This window comes from Lutra lutra, chromosome 16 (genome assembly GCF_902655055.1).
Source record: "Lutra lutra chromosome 16, mLutLut1.2, whole genome shotgun sequence".
Classification (NCBI taxonomy): Eukaryota; Metazoa; Chordata; class Mammalia; order Carnivora; family Mustelidae; genus Lutra; species Lutra lutra.
The window spans coordinates 40,777,053-40,797,543 of record NC_062293.1 but is presented as its reverse complement, the minus strand read 5'-3'; the positions used below and the strand labels follow the sequence as shown (position 1 = coordinate 40,797,543).

At 38.4% G+C, this 20,491-nt stretch overlaps 1 protein-coding gene across 3 annotated transcripts in view; it reads left to right on the top strand.

Annotated features, from left to right (window-relative positions):
- Window positions 1-20,491, top strand: part of ATAD5 (ATPase family AAA domain containing 5) — a 48,616-nt gene that overhangs the window by 19,676 nt on the left and 8,449 nt on the right. For 2 of the 3 annotated variants that reach the window (XM_047708097.1, XM_047708095.1), the window contains exons 7-18: window positions 1,660-1,844; window positions 4,780-4,937; window positions 5,948-6,107; window positions 6,554-6,880; window positions 8,827-8,923; window positions 10,268-10,347; window positions 10,578-10,720; window positions 10,818-10,968; window positions 14,907-15,080; window positions 15,357-15,490; window positions 16,194-16,287; window positions 17,436-17,500. In XM_047708097.1, the coding sequence (XP_047564053.1) occupies window positions 1,660-1,844; window positions 4,780-4,937; window positions 5,948-6,107; window positions 6,554-6,880; window positions 8,827-8,923; window positions 10,268-10,347; window positions 10,578-10,720; window positions 10,818-10,968; window positions 14,907-15,080; window positions 15,357-15,490; window positions 16,194-16,287; window positions 17,436-17,500 (1,768 nt within the window). The remainder of the gene's footprint in view (window positions 1-1,659; window positions 1,845-4,779; window positions 4,938-5,947; window positions 6,108-6,553; window positions 6,881-8,826; window positions 8,924-10,267; window positions 10,348-10,577; window positions 10,721-10,817; window positions 10,969-14,906; window positions 15,081-15,356; window positions 15,491-16,193; window positions 16,288-17,435; window positions 17,501-20,491) is intronic. The other variant, XM_047708098.1, reaches the window with a different exon arrangement.

The following is a 20,491-nucleotide window of genomic DNA, read 5'->3' as shown; positions in this document are numbered from 1 at the left end:
TCTCCGCTGAGCAGAGAGCCCGATGCGGGGCTTGATCCCAGGACCCCGAGACCATGACCTGAGCTGAAGGCAGAGGCTTAACCCACTGAGCCACCCAGGTGCCCCTTAAGATCTTATTTTCTTTTTCTTTCTTTTTTTTTTTTTAAGATTTTATTTATTTATTTGACAGAGAGAGATCACAAGCAGACAGAGAGGCAGGCAGAGAGAGAGAGAGAGAGAGAGGGAAGCAGGCTCCCCGCCGAGCAGAGAGCCCGATGCGGGACTCGATCCCAGGACCCTGAGATCATGACCTGAACCGAAGGCAGCGGCCTAACCCACTTTTCAAGTAATCTCTACACCCAACATGGGGCTCAAACAAGAGTTGCATGCTGTACTGACTGAGCCAGCCAGGTGCCCCAAGCACATACTCATTTAGCTACAACTTAATCCATCCTTTCCTCCTTCCCGCCAATTAGCAACAAAAAGGTACACCTCCTCTTTTTTAAGATTAATTCCTCCACTCTGGCTTTAGGTCTCATCTTTCCCTCATTTCTCTCAAATAGAAAAGGAAAAGAGAAATGGAAATTTTTATAGCCTCTTTTTAATTACCAGCCCAAATTTCTGTTTGTAGAGAATATGACAATTCTTCCTCTGTATATGACAGGCTAGGAAAGGCAAATAAACTGTGATACCACACTCTCTCCCCTCCACCAATCCAGCATCCCATTACCTCCCTCCCACAGAAGTCAAGACTCTTAATGATTAACAATATGAAGATAAGCCAGGTAAAACTGAGGCATCAGTAATAAGGGCCCTCATGTTCTTGCTATTATTTAGGAAACAGTATCACATTAGAAATTCTTGGGGAAAAAAAAAATTTTTGGATTAACTTTTTGAACTATAACACTTATTTTGTTTTCTGATTATAATATAAACATTTTTTTTTTTTTAAAGAAGACAAAAGACTCAAAGGGAAAAACCACTCAAAGGTAGCCTCTGTTAACATTTGGTGGATGTCCTTTAAATCATTTTTCTTTTCTTTTTTTTTTTAAAGATTTTATTTATTTACTTGACAGAGAGATAGAGAGACAGCACAAGTAGGCAGAGCAGCAGGCAGAGGGAGAGGGAGAAGCAGGCTCTCTGCCGAGCAGGGAGTCTGATGCGGGGCTCCATCCCAGGACACTGGGATCATGACCTGAGCTGAAGGCAGACACTTAACGACTAAGCCACCTAGGTGCCTCTCAAATTTTTCTTTCTTTTTTTTTTTTTTTTAAAGATTTTATTTATTTGTCAGAGAGAGAGGAGAGTGAGCGAGCACAGGCAGACAGAATGGCAGGCAGAGGCAGAGGGAGAAGCAGGCTCCCTGCCAAGCAAGGATCCCGATGTGGGACTCGATCCCAGGATGCTGGGATCATGACCTGAGCTGAAGGCAGCTGCTTAACCAACTGAGCCACCCAGGCGTCCCTCAAATTTTTCTATATATACTTATTTTTACTTAATTTCTTACAACTGGTAGACTTGTTTTTATGATAAGCAAAAATGAATTTGACCACCTACCATCTGAGGTAGCTGATTTTTTCAAATTAAATTAAAAGTGTTTTATAGTTGGTTGTCGTTTTTTTTTTTTTTTTTAAGTGTGTATAACCTTAGCTTTCCTCTTTCACTTCATTTTCTTAAAAGTCAAGATACATCTGACAAGGCTCAGGATTGTGAAATGCAGTTTAAAGCAAAGAGGAACTTCCTAATGAGTGGTTTGCCGGATTTGCTGAAACGACAGATTGCAAAGAAAGCTGCTGCATTAGATGTGTACAATGCAGCAAGTACTAGTTTCCAGAGAGTCGTCCATGTACAACAAAAAGATGATGGTGAGTTTCCTATAATGAGATTTTATAAATGAAAATATTCTTAATATTTAATATTCTATATATTTTATATTAATATTTAATATTTTAAATTTTAATATTATGTCTTTTTAAATTTTAATCTAAAGATTCTAAAATTTTTAAATTTTAGAAGTAATGTGAAACCGTAAGTTGACTTAAAACAAGGCTAAGGTTTAAAGATAATTCTTAAGGGGAATTTAGTGGGAATTCAAAGGGTGTGTTTCACTCTCTCCTCCTCAGTCTTGGACTTACTTTACCAAGGATGGGGGTGTCAGGGCAAGAGAGCCAGTGGCATCCTCAGCCCTCCCCCTCTGTGCAGTGGGGAGCAGGCACGTGGGTGGGACCTCAGTGGATGTTGTTCTCCAGAGAGGCACCGTGTTCTAAATGGAAGGCCGTGCTCTTCACCCACGTAGCCTGTGTGTGAACAGATCATCTTTTAAGACTTTCTCAGAGGAGCTCCAGCTCTGTTCTTTCCAGTGGGCTGTTGAATGTTCCAGAACAGCTTTTCCTCTCTCAAACCATATAAATAACTGCTGGAACAGGTAGCAAGTCTCAGTGCTCCCCGCTCCAGTTCAGCCTTCCCTCACACGCACCATGCCCGGGGTGAGCTGTTCGCACAGGCCACTTGCATAGTGGCTTTAGTGTGGTCAAACCTGCTTCCGTTTGGCTTCAAATGCTAGAGCAAACACAATCTTATTTCACTTACCTAGTTTTGAATTGCTGAAAGTGTGTACAGCTTTATATCTTCCTCATTATTTCTGCCTAGAGGTGTTTTTGCCTTATCAACACAAAAGCACTTGTATTCTTCTCAGGTGGCTTTGAGGTTTGGTTTAATGCACTCCCTCTACCCACAAAACAGACTCTGTGTTCTCTTTTCCTTTCTTTTTTTGTTTTGTGTTTCTGACCTTGATAGTTTTTGAATTTTGTTCAGCCTCCCATTTAGATTTTATTTATTTATTTATTTATTTATTTATTTATTTATTTATTTATTTTTAAAAGAGAGGGAGCACGAGCAGGGGGAGAGGGAGAAGGACAAGTAGTCTCCTGCTGACTCGGGGGGCCCAACACGGGGCTCAATTCCAAGACCCCGAGATCAAGACTGGGCAGAAGTCAGATGCTCAACTGACTGAGCCACCCAGGTGCCTCTCAGCCTCCCGTTTATACAGGGAACTTCCTAGCCAGTCTGTCTATCTATCTATCTATCTATCTATCTATTTATTTTAACTATTTTCATTAACACATAATGTATTATTTGGGAACTTCCTAGCCAGTGTTTCTATTTATTTATTTAAATTATTTTTATTGACATATAGTGTATCATTTGCCCCAGGGTACAGGTCTGTGAATCACCAGGCTTACACATTTCATAGCACTCACCATAGCATATACCCTCCCCACCCAACCACTCTATCCCAACCTCCCACCCCCCAGCAAACCTTAGTTTGTTTTGTGAGATTAAGAGTCTATTACGGTTTCTCCCTCCCAATCCCATCTTATTTTGTTTTTTCTTTCCCTACCTCCCAACAACCCTCCACCCTGCCTCTCAAATTCCTGTATTAGAGAGATCATATGATAATTGTCTTTCTCTGATTGACTTATTTCACTCAGCATAATACCCTCTAGTTCCATCCATGTCTTTGCAAATGGCAAGATTTCACTTCTTTTGATGGCTGCATAGTATTCCATTGTATATACATACCACATCTTCTATATCCATTCATCTGTTGATGGACATCTAGGTTCTGTCCATAGTTTGGCTGTTGTGGATATTGCTGCTATAAACATTCAGGTGCACGTGCCCCTTTGGATCACTACATTTTTATCTTTAGGGTAAATACCCAGTAGTGCGATTGCTAGGTCATAGGGTAGCTCTATTTTAAACTTTTTGAGGAACCTCCATCTAGCCAGTCTTTCTTTTTTTCTTTTCTTTTCTTTTCTTTTTTTTTTTTAGATTTTATTTATTTATTTAACAGAGATCACAAGTAGGCAGAGAGACAGGCAGAGAGAGAGGGAAGCAGTCTCCCCGCCAAGCAGAGAGCCTGATTTGGGGCTTGATCCCAGGACTCTGGGATCATGACCCGAGCCGTAGACAGAGGCTTTAACCCATTGAGCCACCCAGGCACCCCAAAGCCAGTCTTTCTAACGATATTTTACTTTCCCACTCTTCTCTACCTCTAAAGAGTTGTTGCGTGTCGTTTTACTAGTATCTGGCATTCTGCTAAGCACTTTGTATGCATAACTAGTTTGATCTCTGTAACAACTCTAGGAGGTTGACTATTATAATTATCACCCCTACTTTACAGAGGAAGAAACTAAGGTTTAGGATCTTGCCCATGTTCAACCTAGCTAGCAAATGGCACAGTCTGGATTTGAACTCAGGTCTGACTTCAAAGTTTAAATTTTATTTATTTATTTATTTATTTATCTTAAAGTTTTTTTTTTTTTAAGATTTGACTTGTGAGAGAGAGGTGGGGGGCATGAGGGGGAGGGTGAGGCAGAAGGAGAGGGAGAAGCAGGCTCCCCGCTAAGCAAGGAAACTGATAAAGGGCTCGATCCCAGGATCCTGAGCCAAAGGCAGATGCTTAACCGACTGAGCCACCCAGATACCCCTCAAAGTTTAAATTTTAAAGCAGGATGCTACCTGCCCCTGAAATTTTTACCCTGAGTAGCAAGGTTGATTTAAGAAGAAAAGAAAGTTTGCTATTACTTGGTTATTTTAAACAGTTGGATCAGAAGGCTCAGTAATTTTTATTAATTGTATTCGTTGGAAGTAAGAATGGGTTCCCTGTGCACTCATTTGAGTTTTGGTATCTTTATGTTAACTATGTAGTTGTCAGGTCTTTTCATGATTGGGTATTTGGCATTTGATGTGTGTGAGTGAAAGTAATTAAGGTATTTGTTTTCTGTTTTTCTTTAGGATGCCATTTGTGGCATTTGAAACCACCTACTTGCTCTCTTTTAACTAAACTTAAAGAACTGAATGCTAAAGTAATAGATCTCTCAAAATGTGTTCTTGCTCTTGGTGAATTTTCAACATTGAATTCAAATTCTAAAAGGACTAATTCTGCTGTTGGGGTAAGTACTGGAGAGCTCCTCCATTATAGGGTGTTTCCTTCATATCTTTTAGAGAGAAAAAAAAATTGGAAATCTACTATTGTGGCCTAAAGTTCATTTTTTTCCCCTAGAGTCCAGTTTTAAAAACAATTGAGATAGACATCTCTTTTAAATATTCCTAGAGCTTTAGAAATGTTTTAGGAATTACTGGTAGCCAATTTCAAAAGAATATTAGGTTATATAGCACATTTAGATATTATATAAATCAGCCTTCTAATCTAATAAATGTGTAATGTACAATTAGTTGAAAGAGGGAACAATGAAAATATGAACTAAGTCCTTCAAAAGTATGCAAATACAGCTTCATTGTCAAGGTTGTATTTAGTCACTGAAGCTACTCCTACATTAATACTGATTTATTATAGACAGAAAGTAGTTGGTAATTAATATTAATAGTGTAGGGGGCACCTGGCTGGCTCAGTTGATGGAGCAAGATACTCACAACTCAGAGTTGTGAGTTTGAGCCTCATATTGGGCATAGAGATAACTTTATTTTTTGTTTATTTCTTTTTAAGATTTTATTAGAGAGAGAGAGAATGAGCTGGGGGAGGAGCAGAGGGAGAAGTAGACTCCCCACTGAGCAGGGAGCCTGATGCTGGGCTCAGTCCCAGGACCTCGGAATCAAGGCTCGAGCTGACAGCAGATGCCTAATCAACTGAGCCACCCAGACACCTGAGATTACTTTTAAAAAAAAAGAAAATCTTAAAAAAAAAAATAGACAATGTGGGTCTGTTACTGAGCATTTTGTTTTATTTTTTTTTAAGATTTTATTTATTTATTTGACAGAGATCACAAGTAGGCAGAGAGGCAGGCAGAGAGAGACGGAGAAGCAGGCTCCCCGCTGAGCAGAGAGCCCGATGTGGGACTCGATCCCAGGTCCCTGGGATCATGACCTGAGCTGAAGGCAGAGGCTTTAACCCACTGAACCACCCAGGCACCCTTGTTACTGAGCATTTTATTCTGTATTGCAGTTTGTGGAGAAAAGGAAAGATTTGACTGAAGAAGTAAGAAATCTTTTGCTGGAGGAAATTAGGTGGTCAAATCCTGAATTTTCTTTGAGGAAATACTTTTCCTTGCTTCTAAAAAAACGAAGTGAGCACCAGGGGCTTTCTGAGTGTCATCGTAAACAAGGTTAGTGATAATTATTATCATTTACATTAACATTTTGCTTTTGAAAACATTAAGACTTGGTCATTGACTCAAGTCCACAGAGAGAATATTGCTTATGTTTGGCAGGAAAAATTGTTCAACTGAAGTAAAGCATCTTGTTTAAGTGCAGTGTTGGCCCCTGCCATTTTCCATAGATGCGAACGCAATGGCGGCTTTAATTAAGATATTAATAGTTCATTTAAGGAAAGCATTAGGTAAGACTATTTGAATTTACACAGCTTGTACAAAAGGCAGTCTAAATAACAAGATAGCCTGCTTGCTTTCCGTGTGCCATGTTTGATTCTTGCTTCTTCATTTTGTGGTATTAAGATTATTGGATATTCGGAAGTGACATTAAGATGGTCGGATATTAAAATTTCATTTCAGTTGACTTGTTAAACACATGCATTCTGTGATTTCTGAAATAGAAAGTCCACCACGAGAGCCCGATGTCAATCAAAAAGAAACTAAAAGGAAACGAGTGGAAACGGAAATTCAGAAGTCAAAAAGAAAGAAACCAAACGAGTATTCACAAAGTCCAAAAAAGACAAATGGGAAGCCAGAAGAACTTGACAAAAGAAATAACTCCACCAGGATAAAGCTAGACTCTTGTAAAGTCCTTCTTTCTAAAACATCCAGGAAGAAAGAGACTGCTCTGAGCACAACATGTAAAGTAGAAACAGAAGCAGTTGAAGATCCTGATGTTCTGATGATAGATAATGGCAAAGAGTCTCCCTCAGAAAGATCTATTCCTGGTAAATCAGATCTTCTCCTTCTGGTCCTAGAACACTTTTGTGTACTTAACCTCTCATCTTCTCTTCTCTTTAATACATGTTCATGCAGCATTCAAGTGATATGTGTGTATAAAACAAGTGGGAGCCTTCCTAATGACAGCTTTAAAAAGAGTACCACATTTAACAGATTGGTGTTTGATGTTGGATTTTTCTGTGCTTCTATAAATACGTGTGCTTTTATAAAAACCTGGAGTTACACTACACCATTTATTTTACATTTGTTTCACATGTCTCTGACATGTTCCCATTTGGGTTACCTAGCTTTTTCCAAGTATTCTTTTGAATTAATTCATTCTGTTAGATAGCTTTAGTGTATGTTTTGATACTTGTACAGCAAGTCTCCTATCGTTTCTTTAAACTATGTTCATGTAGCTACACTGCTGAATGAACTATAGGTTCTCCTACCCCCACAGATCCCATTGGGGTTTTGATTTTGGATTAGTATATAGATTCATTTGGAGTGAATTGGCATCTTTACAACATTCAGTCTTCTCAAATGGGAGTGTTGCACATCTCCATTTACCCTGGTTGACTTAAGAGGACAGTTTAATGTTTTGTTTTGTTTTGTTTTTTTTAGGCGTCAAAGGAAGTTGCGCTAGAATTATGCTGCCTTTGCTCTTCAGATTATTTCTTATAGTATAACTTATTTTTCATATTTCATGTTTTTTAGTGATTATTAAAATTTTAAATGTGTACTTTTATTTATTTTTTAATACTTAATATTTTTAAGTATCTGCAACCTCAATGTGGGGCTTGAACTTGCGACCCCAATTGAGCCAGCCAAGTGCCTCTAAATATGTACTTTTTTTTTTTTTTAAGATTTTATTTATTTATTTATTTATTTGTGAGAGCGAGAGAGAGAGAGAGAGAGAGAGTGTGAGCACACATGCTCTAGAGCACAAGCAGGGGGAGCAATAGGCAGAAGGAGAAACAGGCTACCCACTGAGCAAGGAGCCTGATGTGGGACTCAATCCCAGGATATTGGGATCGTGTCCTATGCAGAAGGCAGACACCTAACCAATTGAGCCAAGCAGGTACCCCTAAATGTGTATTTTTAAACCTTACTGCCATGAGACTTTATGGTGGTTGGCCTTTTTTTTTTTTTTAAGATTTATTTATTTGAGAGAGAGAAAGAAAGCACACTGGGGTCAGGGGGCGGACAGAGGAGGAGGGAGAAGAGCGGACGTCTCTATGTGCCAAGCCGGACATGGGGCTGGATCTCACTACCCTGAGTTCATGACCCTGAGATGATGACCTGAGCCAAAATCAGAGTTGGATGCTTAACTGACTAAGAACGCAGGCCCCTATCCTTTTTTTTTTTTTTTTTTTTTTTTAAGTAAGTTCCATGTCCAGTATGGAGCCCAACTTGGCTTGAACTCACAACCCTGAGATCAAGACCTGAACTGAGATCAAGAGTTGGGCAATTATCTGTCTAAGTCACCCAGGCATCCTAGTGGTGATCAAGAGTTGGGCACTTATCTGTCTAAGTCACCCAGGCATCCTAGTGGTGGTTAGCTTTTAAGGAGAAAGGGTTTTGATATGAAAAATTTAGATGTGGGGTGCCTGGATGGCTCAGGCAGTTAAGACTCTGACTTCAGCTCAGATCATGATCTCAGTCCTGGGATCAAGCCCAGGCCTGGGCTCCCTGGTCATCAGGGAGTCTGCTTGTCCCCCTGCCCCTCCCCCCATTCATGCTTTCTCCCCCTCTCCCTCAAATAAAAATACCAAAAATTAAAAAAAAAAATTTTTTTTTAATGTAATGTTAAGTTTTGAAATTGCCCCTTTTGGCATTTTATAGATATAAATACCTGGATAAATACTCATTGTTTACATGAAACAATACCGTAAATGTCAAGAGTATATACTTATGTCAAGGAAAAATGTTTAATATGTATTTTTTGCTTTAGATTTTGGAACTGAAGACATGCTTTGGACAGAAAAGTATCAACCTCAGAACTCCAGTGAACTCATAGGCAATGAGCTAGCTATAAAAAAGTTACATAGGTTGGTAACACTTATAAAAGAATTGAGAAATTGTTTATGGATCTAGTTTTACTACGTAGTCTGTTTTCTTTATACTAAAATCTAGAAATTATAAAGTAATACATTACATGGAAAATCTTAAAAAAATTTTAAGAAAAATGTGAAAATAAATATCCATCTTTTCTCCCATTTCTGCTTTCCAGAGGTAACAACTATTAAAGTTTTCTTGTATGACTTTACAGAAAAATGTAAGGTTATACATATATTATGCATATATTAGCTCCTTTCTTCCTAACAAATAGGATCATATTACTAATTCAGGTCCAGAATCCTTTGTGTATGATTCCCACATCCAAGAAGTTCTGAAAACCAAAAGTTACTAACTTTATTATTATTTATGGTTTTTATGGATTCCCACTTAGTAGGAGTTCATACATTTTTTTAAACAGAAATATTAAGTGATTGTGGATGTAATGTTACAGACCCCATTAGAGGTATCGTGTTATATGTGGTATATGTACCAAATTACTTTTATAATATCTGAAAATTTTTGAATTCTAAAACTCATCTGGTCCAAAGGATTTCATATAAGAAATAGGGACCCATAATAATAGTTAACACTTTGAGTCTAGTATCATTCTAATTACTTGCATTGTTCTTAGCTCATTTAAGCCTTAAAACTATGAGGATAAATACTGTTGTCCTTATGTTACAGATGAGGAATGGGCCTACAGAGGTTGAATGATTTGTCCAGAGTCACACAGCTCGGAAGTGGTGGAGCTGGAACTCAAACTTGGGCAGTCTAGCTCCAAACTAGAACTTCATCTTTCTACTTTCACTTAGCATCGTGTATTAGACATCTTTCATGTCATCACACGGTCTCCTCAGTTCTTTTTTTTTTTTTTTCTAAGATTTTATTTATTTATTTGACAGAGAGATCACAAATAGGCGGGTGGGGGGGCGGGTGGGGAGTAGGCTCCCCGCTGAGCAGAGAGCCCAATGTGGGGCTCGATCCGAGGACCCTGGGACCATGACCTGAGCCAAAGGCAGAGACTTAACCCACTGAGCCACCCAGGCGCCCCATCTCAGTTCTTTATAGCTGCTCTATACTGGTTTTTTAGGTAACTGCACTGTGTGTATCTTTTCTCCTACTGAGGTACTTCTAGGTTTTTCCCTATGGAAGCTAATAGGAACAATGTTGCTGTGAATAACTTAGCTCATAGAGTCTTGTGTGTTTTGGTAAAAAAATTACTTCATTTAAAAATATTCATGCCCATGTAAAAATATTTTACTATTTAGTTGATTCAAAGAGATACAGCTCTAATCTGTGCATTATTTTTATTAACATACATTTTCTTATGGCAGTTGGTTGAAAGACTGGAAGAGAAGAGCTGAATTGGAGGAAAGACAAAATTTGAAGGGAAAAAAAGATGAGAAACAGGAAGGTATTTTGAGTCCTTTTCTCCATTTGACTGGACATTTCAAGTTAGATGAGCTAAATATTCATATAAAATTTCCTAACTGGTATTTTATACTTGATTTTCTAGCTTTTGTAAATTAAATTTCCAGCATTTACTGACAAGAAGTTTGTAAGGTTTGATCATTGGGTTTCATGAGATAGAGTTGTTGCCTGAGCAATTATCAAATGATAATTTGCATTTGAATAACTTTTCAGATCCATCGGATAGCATAGATTTTAAAGGCAGTTCAGATGACGAAGAAGAGACTCGCCTTTGCAATACTGTTCTTATAACAGGACCAACAGGAGTGGGAAAAACTGCTGCAGTGTATGCTTGTGCTCAGGAGCTCGGATTCAAGGTTAGTAGGAGCTACACTGGGAGAATGTTAATGTCGTAGTTACACTTGAATTAAAGGAAAACCAACCATTCTGCCTTACTTTCATTTATTCTTTTAGATATTTGAAGTCAATGCATCTTCTCAGCGCAGCGGTAGACAAATTCTATCTCAACTGAAGGAAGCCACTCAGTCCCATCAAGTGGACAAGCAAGGTGTGAACTCTCAAAAACCTTGCTTTTTCAATAGTTACAACCTGGGCAAGTCACCAAGTAAGTAAACTATTGTCCTTAGGTCATAATATCTTTGAAAAAACAAAATCTGGGTGGCTCAGTGGGTTAAGCCTCTGCCTTCGGCTCAGGTCATGATCTTAGGGTCCTGGGCTTGAACCCTGCATCGGGCTCTCTGCTCAACGGGGAGCCTGCTTCCCCCGCTCTCTGCCTGCCTCTCTGCCTACTTGTGACTCTCTCTGTCAAATAAATAAATAAAATCTTAAATAAATAAATAAAATATACAAAAAAGAATTTTAGTAATCAGCATTTTGCCATTCATTTTTTTATCTTTTCCTACACACACACACACACACTGTTTTAATTTTTGCCTGTACAGTTTTAAAACAAATCTTAAGACCATCATATAATTTTACCCTTATATACTTCACAGGTATCTCTGATAAGGACTTTACTTATTTATTTATTTATTCATGTATTTATTAAGATTTTATTTTATTTATTATTTTTTTTAAAGATTTTTTTTATTTATTATCTTGAGAGAGAGAGAGCACAAGTAGGCAGAGAGGCAGGCAGAGAGAGAGAGGAGGAAGCAGGCTTCACGCTGAGCAGAGAGCCCGATGCGGGGCTCGATCCCAGGACCCTGGGATCATGACCTGAGCCGAAGGCAGAGGCTCAACCCACTGAGCCACCCAGGCGCCCCTTAAGATTTTATTTTTAAGTAATCTCTACACAGAACGTGTACAACCCCATGATCAAGAACACACGCTCCTCTGACTGAACCAGTCAGGCACCCTTGATAAGGACTTTTTTTTTTTTTTTAAGATTTTATTTATTTGAGAGGATGAGTGAGAGAGAGAGAGCGCGTGCGAGCACACCAGCAGGGACAGAGGGAGAGGGAGAAGCAGATTCCCCAGTGGGGAGCCCAATGCAGGACCTGATCCCAGGACCCTGGGATCATGACCTGAGCCAAAGGCAGACACTTAACTGACTGAGCCACCCAGGCATCCCCGGATAAGGACTTTTAAAAAAGCATAACCACAGTATTATAATTAAACCTAATGAAATTAACTTTATACCTTAATTTGGTCTAATACATACCCTTCTAATACATACATACTCTTTCTGTTGTTTAAATGCTATGTGCAAATTTGGATCCCAACAAGGTTTACATCTACATTTGATTAATGTTTTTTTAAATTTCTTTCAGTCTCCCTAATAATTCCCTCATCTTTTTCATACCATTTATTTGTTGAAGAACATGGGTCATTTTTCATAATATTTCTCACATTTTTAGATATGGCTGATTGTATCTTTATGGTATCAGTTAATATATTCCTCTTCCCTATTTACTTGTAAACTGGCAGTTAGATCTGTGGGCTTGATTAGATTCAGTTTCTGTTTCAGGGCTATGTACATGCTTAGGCAAGGCTGTGTGCTTTGTGATATTAACATGGACTGATGAGTTCACTTGTTTCCAGGCTGACCTGTCCATTAAAGAGTTCCCCCATCATTCTTTGAACGAATAGTATTTTGTAGCTATGAATGATCTTTATCGAGTAGATTGATTATTTCATTAAAGGTTAGAAAATGGGTGATTTTGTAATTCACTTAGCCTTTCCGAATTTATTAGTTAAAATTCTGAGAAGCACTTCTCATCAACTATCTGGACACTTTGACATAGAGTTTGTACAGGAAAGGCACGAGAAATGCTTCATTCTTTCCTTTTATTTATCAGTTCACAGAGTAACAATGCCCTAGTAATCTCTGAGGTTGTCCAGTGAGTTTTGGGGTAGTTTACTATTTTTCAGTATTATGATGAACTCATGGATTTGTGTATATATCATGTGTTTCAGTCATCTGCTTCTTTGCTTCTTTTGAGATTTTTCTCTTTGTCACTCATTGTTAGCAACTCTGACTTAGATGTGCGTTTGTGTGGTTTTCTTCATGTTTCATATGGTTGGGGTTTGTTGAGCTTCTTGTATGAATGAGTTTATAGTTTATCAAATTTGGAAAATTCCAAGCATTATTTTTTTTCTTTTAATTAAAATATATCTGACATATAACATTGTATATATTTAAGGCATACAACATGTTAATTTTATACATTTATATAGCAGTATGTTTGCCATTGTGTTGATAATTAGTAATTAGTACCTCTATCACATTACATAATTCCTTCTTTTTAGTGGTTGGAATAACTAAGTTATAGCCTCGGGAAGTTTGGTGATTATAATATATTGTCTATATTTACTATACTGTGCATTAGGTCTCTAGGATTTATTTATTACTCATTGCAAGTTTGTGCCCTTAAACATTTGTCCTATCCCCTACCCCATCTCCTGGTAACCACCATTTTACTCTCTGTTTTTGTGAGTTTGGCTTTTTTAGAATCCACACATAAGGAATGTCATAGAGTACTTGCTTTTCTCTGTCTGTTTTTTTTTTTTTTTAAAGATTTTATTTATTTATTTGACAGAGAGAAATCACAAGTAGGCAGAGAGGCAGGCAGAGAGAGAGGAGGAAGCAGGCTCCCTGCTGAGCAGAGAGCCCGATGTGGGGCTTGAACCCAGGACCTGGGATCATGACCTGAGCCGAAGGCAGCGGTTTAACCCACTGAGCCACCCAGGCGCCCCTCTCTGTCTGTCTTAACCTCACTTAGTCTGATGTGCTCCCGGTCCATCTGTGCTGTTCCAAGCCGCAGGATGTCCTTTCTTCAGGCTGAGTAATCTTCCTTTGTGTATAGAAACCGCATCTGGATCCATTCATGGGTGGCACTCAGGTTGTTTCCATACCACATTCTATTCTTTTTTTTTTTTTTTTTAAGATTTTGTTTATTTATTTGACAGAGATCACAAGTAGGCAGAGAGGCAGGCTGAGGTGGGGGGAAGCAGGCTCCCCGCTGAGCCAAGAACCCGATGCAGGGCTTGATCCCAGGATCCTGAGATCATGACCTGAGCTGAAGGCAGAGGCTTAACCCACTCAGCCACCAGGCGCCCACCACATTCTATTCTGAATAATGCTGCTAAGCTAAGCTGTCTCAGCTCGATTGTTCAGGTTTGCAGTTTTCTTGTTCCTCTCTTGGATAGTTTCTAACTACTGAAGTTTACAAATATTTTCTGCAGCATGTGGTAGGCTGTCCGTGCCATCTAATGTATTTTGTATTTCACACATTATAGTTTTTATTTCTAGAAGCTGGACTTGGGTCCTTTTATATTTTCTGTGTTACCATGCCCAATTTTTTCTCTAAGTTTGATTGTTTTGGGTCTTTTATGCTGTATTAGGGGAGGCAATAGCAGCATTTAGTTTAGGACTAATTTTGTCCCATTACTTAGCAAAATCCTTCTGAGTAATCTAACCTGTCCATGTCGTTGCAAGTGGCAAACTCAGTTTTCAAACACCTGTAATATACAAAGCATATGATAAGATCTGTGCAAATGAGGTGTAAAAAATAATAAACAATTTGTACATGTGAAGACTGAATCGGAGCACTTAGAGGGAAGTAAAGGACATGCTCTGGAATAAATGCTTGAGACTGTAGAACTTCTGTCTGTCCTTCACTACATCTCTAGAAAAACGTATTCTCTGCTTGCAGTATCCATTTACTATAGGGCTAACCTGAAGTTGGATAGCAGGTATATCTCCGTATATACCATTATCACGTTTCCTCCAGCCTCTTCTGAACTCCAGCTGATGGAGAGAAAGTGAATGGAGGGATTCTAAACATTCTTTGCTTCAAGGATGTATGTTTCTTTGGAAAAGAATGTCTTTTCCAAATGACTGGCTTTACCTTCTCTGATAATAGAATAACTGTAACAGTACAGTACTATTTGTATACAGTATTTGAATATGAGAATGAAAGGAAACTTCTATATTAATTTTTAGCTAGTAAGAGTAGAAGTATAGACTGTGAATAACTCGATCTTACCATCCGTTTAACTTTTAGAATACTCATCCTTCAGTAAATTTGTTTTTGGCAGAAAAATTAAGTTCCCCTAAGAAAGTTCTTACATCGCCAAGGAAACTTCCTCCACCGTCACCACAAACTAACGTACCAAAGCGAACACTTCCACCTAAAACTTTGGCAAATTATTTTAAAGTGTCTTCCAAGCCAAAAAATAATGAAGAAGTAGTACTCCTGGAAAATAATAAAGGTAAGGCATTAAATGTACAAAATGTATATGACAGTTTTTAATACTAATGGCCCTGATACATAAAAATTTTATCATATTTCCTGAGTTTCTGTTGCTATTTGTTAAACCTCAGCTATACTGAAGGTCCTACATATAAGAGTTTTGATATTTTGTTTCAGTTTTTCCCCCTTGTTTAATTTTTGATAGGGGGTTTCAGTTTGAGTTTATTCCGCAGAAGCATCCAGGGTTCTATTAAAAGTTGATTTTATCTAAAATACTAATATTTTATTTATGCAGGAATAAAAAATTCTTGTGAACAAAAACCAATTACTCAGACTAAATCTGCAAACACAACTAAGTCAAATGTCAAAGAATTTGGAGCTGAGGAACCCAACAGGAAAAATGCAACATCTCTCATTCTTTTTGAGGAGGTAGGCTCATGGGCATATATTTATGTTATCTCGTAGTAAGAACTTACCCTAAGGGTTACTATATGTGTTACTATAAAGTATTGTAAAATAGCCAAGAAAGTTGGGAATACTTGTATCTGTTTAAATGTTTAAAAAAATTTTTAAAGATTTTATTTATTTAGAGAGCATGTGTGTGTATGCCCGAGTTGGGGAAGGGGCAGAGGGAGAGAGAGAGTCTCAAGCAGACTTCATCCTGAGTGTGGAGTCAGATGTGAGGCTTGATCTCAGGACCCTAAGTTCATGACCTGAGTGGAAATCAAGAGTCCGGTGTTTAACTGCCTAAGCCGCCTGGGTATCCAATATAATCTGTTTGAATTTAAAGTGAGTGAAACTGTCAACCATAGAAGAATTTTTCAGAAGGATGATTAATGCAATTCAGGATTATTAATTATTATTCAGTGATTGTAGAAATTATTCTGACTCATACTTGTCCAATTATAAGTGACTCCATTTTTTTGGTTTAATATTTGATAATTTTTTTTTACTTTTAATAGTTCAAAATATTTTAAGTTTTCAGTATGGGCTGAATCATACTGTTCATAAGTTTCATAAATTCATAAATTTTGTCTCTAACAGACATATACTATATCTATTATGTATATGTAACATATCCAGTACATGTTTTGTTACTCATTACAGTATTATTGTCATAAATGGCTCTTAGGTTGATGTCATTTTTGAAGAAGATGCTGGGTTTTTGAATGCAATCAAAACATTCATGGCAACAACTAAGAGACCTGTGATTCTTACTACTAGTGGTAAGTAACAGTGATTTTGCAGCTAATTACTTTTGGTTTAAATATTTTGAGAAAGCTGCTCATTTTAGTTAAAAACGTTCCTTTAAAAGTCTGCTAGTAAATTAAGTCTTTTTTCCTAAAATTTGGAGGCTCCTAGATCATTTTTTAAGTGAAGAATTACAAATTACGAATTTGCTTTCGATCCACAACCTTGAGTAATTATAAAGTTACTGTATTACCCTGCGAATAGCAGTGGTGTGGAACTGGATACTACTTTGAATCACTGTGTAGAGTATTAGATATTTAGGATGCCTACAACAGCGTAGGATGTAGGTAAAGAAATTTTATCCAGGAAAGGGGCTTTGGTAGGGGCGACAACAGATCCTTCTCTATGCCTCTTCTTCATACTTATAATTAGATCACCAAATGTTACTTGCTGGTCAGAACTTTTTATGGAGTCCATAAAAAATTTTTTCTGCAGTGCCTTAATATTGAACTTAGCCATTCCTTATTCCCTGAGAACACTTCCATATGAATTATTAAATATTTTGTCAAAGTAAGCCATAGCCAGCCTAATGGAATTGGTCCACTTCCTTTTTGTTTTTTTTCTAAGATTTTATTTTTAAGTAATCTCTACACCCAATATGGGGCTTGAACCCATGACCCCAAGATCAAAAGTCACACAGTTCACTGATTGAGCCTGCCAGGTGCCCCTGGAGTTGGTCCACCTTCCTAGTAATTTACATTCAGTGTTCAATTTTAAGACTCATACAGGTTGGTTGGTTTGTTTGTTTCATTATAAACACTGAATTATGACCCTGTTTTCTAATATTTTTTCATTGCACGTATTCAGTAGTATATCTCCGCTGTGGATTTCTGTAGGAAAATGTGTTTATGTTAGACTCCACTTACAAATTAATGGCTCATTTGACTGTTAGTGATTGTACTCTAAAAATATGGATATAAATCATGTTACTCAAAGGGTACATGGTATTTTAATTAAAGATCACAAGTTACTTTAGGTCAAGACAAATTCAGTTCCTTTAATGATTTATAATTTACATGATATTTTCATTACCCATGAAATATAGAATATTTTCATAGAAAAAGTAACTGGAAAAATGAATTGAGTAGTCTTAATGGTTTTTTAAAAATTCTTTTTCCTCTAGATCCAACATTTAGTTTAATGTTTGATGGCTGTTTTGAAGAAATTAATTTCACTACTCCTTCGCTTGTAAGTTTTCATTCTGATCATAAATCACGTCACAACTCTATAAAGGGGGGTTTAATGTGATAGTGCCAGCAAACCTTCAGTACACTGTTGAATAGGAGTTAAACATGAACATCTCTGCCTTGTTTCTGAATTTGGGGCTAAAGTAGGCACTCTTTTATCAGCAAGTTTGATATTAGCTGATTTTCATAGATTTTCATCAGTTAGCTATGTTTTTATTGTCAGTGGTGTTGAATTTTGTCAGATACTTTCTACCTTTGAAGCAATCATATAGTTCATCTTTTTAATTCTATTAATATGGCAAATGATATTAGTTGATTTTTGAATGTCAGAGCAGTCCTGCATTCTTAGGATAATATGGTCATGATGTGTTATGTCTTTTTGCAGTTCTGGATTTGATTTGCTCATATATTGTTGGGGACTTTCGTGTCTACATTTATAAAGGATGTTGGTGGGTGGTTTCTAGGCCATTTGAAGTAGATTAGGACAGGGGCGCCTGGGTGGCTCAGTGGGTTAAAGCCTCTGCCTTCGACTCAGGTCATGGTCTCAGGGTCCTGGGATCGAGCCCCGCGTCAGGCTCTCTGCTCAGCAGGGAGCCTGCTTCCCTCTCTCTCTCTGCCTGCCTCTCTGCCTACTTGTGATCTCTGTCTGTCAAATGGATGAATAAAAAATCTTTAAAAACGGGCGCCTGGGTGGCTCAGTGGGTTAAGCCGCTGCCTTCGGCTCAGGTCATGATCTCAGGGTCCTGGGATCGAGGCCCGCATCGGGCTCTCTGCTCAGCAGGGAGCCTGCTTCCCTCTCTCTCTCTCTCTGCCTGCCTCTCCATCTACTTGTGATCTCTCTCTGTCAAATAAATAAATAAAATCTTTAAAAAAAAAAAAAAAATCTTTAAAAAGAAAAAAAAAAAAAAAAAACCTCTGCCTTTGGCCCAGGTCATGATCTCAGGGTCCTGGGATCAAGCCCTGCGGGGAGCCTGCTTCCCCCTCTCTCCCTGCCTGCCTCTCTGCCTACTTGTGATCTTTCACTGTCAAATAAATAAATAAAATCATAAAAAAAAAAAAGAAATCTGGGTTCTCAGTTTTTCCATCAGTACTTTTTTTTTTTAAGTAGGCTGCACACCCTGCATGGGGCTTCAACTCATCACCCAGAGATCAAGAATCACATGCTCTACCAACTGAGGCAGCCAGGTGCCCTGAGTCAGTACTTTAAAGATGTCATTCCTTTTTCTTTTGGTCAGTGGTATTTCTGATTATGTCACCTTTTTTTTCCCCTCCTGTGTAATATGTCATTATTTTCTGGATGCCTTCAAGATACTCTCTTTAACTTTAGTTTTCTTTTTTTTTTTTAATAAGATTTTTTTTTAAGATTTTATTTATTTATTTGACAGACGGAGATCACAAGTAGAGAAGCAGGCAGAGAGAGAGGAGGAAACAGGCTCCCTGCTGAGCAGAGAGCCTGATGCGGGGCTCGATCCCACGACCCTGGGATCACGACCTGAGCTGAAGGCAGAGGCTTTAACCCACTGAGCCACCAGGCACCCCAGTTTTCTTTTTTTTTTTTTTAATTTCATTTATTTATTTAAGACAGCATGACAGAGAGGGAGCACAAACAGGGGGGAGGGGCAGAAGGAGAAACAGTCACCTTGCTGAGCAGGGAGCCCAATGTGGGTCTCAATCCCAGGACCCCATGATCATGACCTGAGCCAAGGGCTCAACCGACTGAGCCACCTAGGCACCCCTAACTTGAGTTTTCAGCAATTGCCTGTGATGTGCCTAGGTGTTATTTTTCTTCATGTCTATCCTGGTTGTGGTTCTTGGATATCTACAATCTGTAAATACATGTCATTCCTTCAATGAGGGACATTTTTAAACTTAATTTTTCAAATTTATTTCATGCTCATTTTCTCTTTCCCTCTTGGGAGTTTAATTACAAGAATGTTAGACATTTTACATTGTCTCAGGGGCCACTGAGGCATGCTGTTCTCCACCCCCCCCAACTTTTTTCTGTTTGTACTTTTGGTTTGATCATTTATATTGATTGATCTTCAAATTTAACTGACACTTTTCCCCTGCCACCTCCATTCTTCCGAGGCTCATCTGGTAAAATTTTTATTCTGATACTATGATTTCTAGTTTTGCATTTGCTGTTTCCTTTTTTTTTTTTTTTTTTTTTTAAGATTTTTAAAATTTATTTGACAGTTAGAGCCAGAGAGCACAAATGGAGGGAATGGCAGAGGGAGAAGGAGAACCAGGCTCCCCACTGAGCAGGGAGTCCAGTGTGGGGCTCACACCCAGGACCCTGGGACCATGACCTGAGCCGAAGGCAGATGCTTAACGACTGAACCACACAGGCACCCCTGTTTCCTTCTTTTTATGGTTTCTACTTTTCTGCTGGACTTTTTTTTTTTTAAAGGTTTTATTTATTTACTTGACAGACAGAGGTCACAAGTAGGCAGAGAGGCAGGCAGAGAGAGAGAGGGGAAGCAGGCTCCCCGCGGAGCAGAGAGCCTGATATGGGGCTCCATCCCAGGACCCTGGGATTGTGACCTGAGCTGAAGGCAGAGGCTTTAATCCTCTGAGCCACCCAGGCGCCTTATCTGCTGGACTTTCTTATTCATTATGAGCCAGTTTTCTTTAAGCATAGTTTTACTAGCTGTTTTAAAATTCTGCTAATTTCAACATCTTTGCCATCTTTTTTTTTTCCTTTTTTAAAATTATTAAAATATAATGTCTTATTTGTTTCAGGGGTACAGGCTTGTGATTTATCAGTCTAACACAATACATAGCGCTCACCAAAACACATACCCTCCCCGGTGTCCATTACCCAACTACCCTATCCCCCTCTCCCCCTCCCCTCCAGCAACCCTCAGTTTGTTTCCTGAGATTAAGAGTGTCTTATGGTATGTCTCCCATCTTCTTCACTTTGTGATTAAGTCTATTGGTTGTCTCTGAGGAGTTAGTTACTTTTCCTGCTTCTTTGTATGTGTCGTAGTTT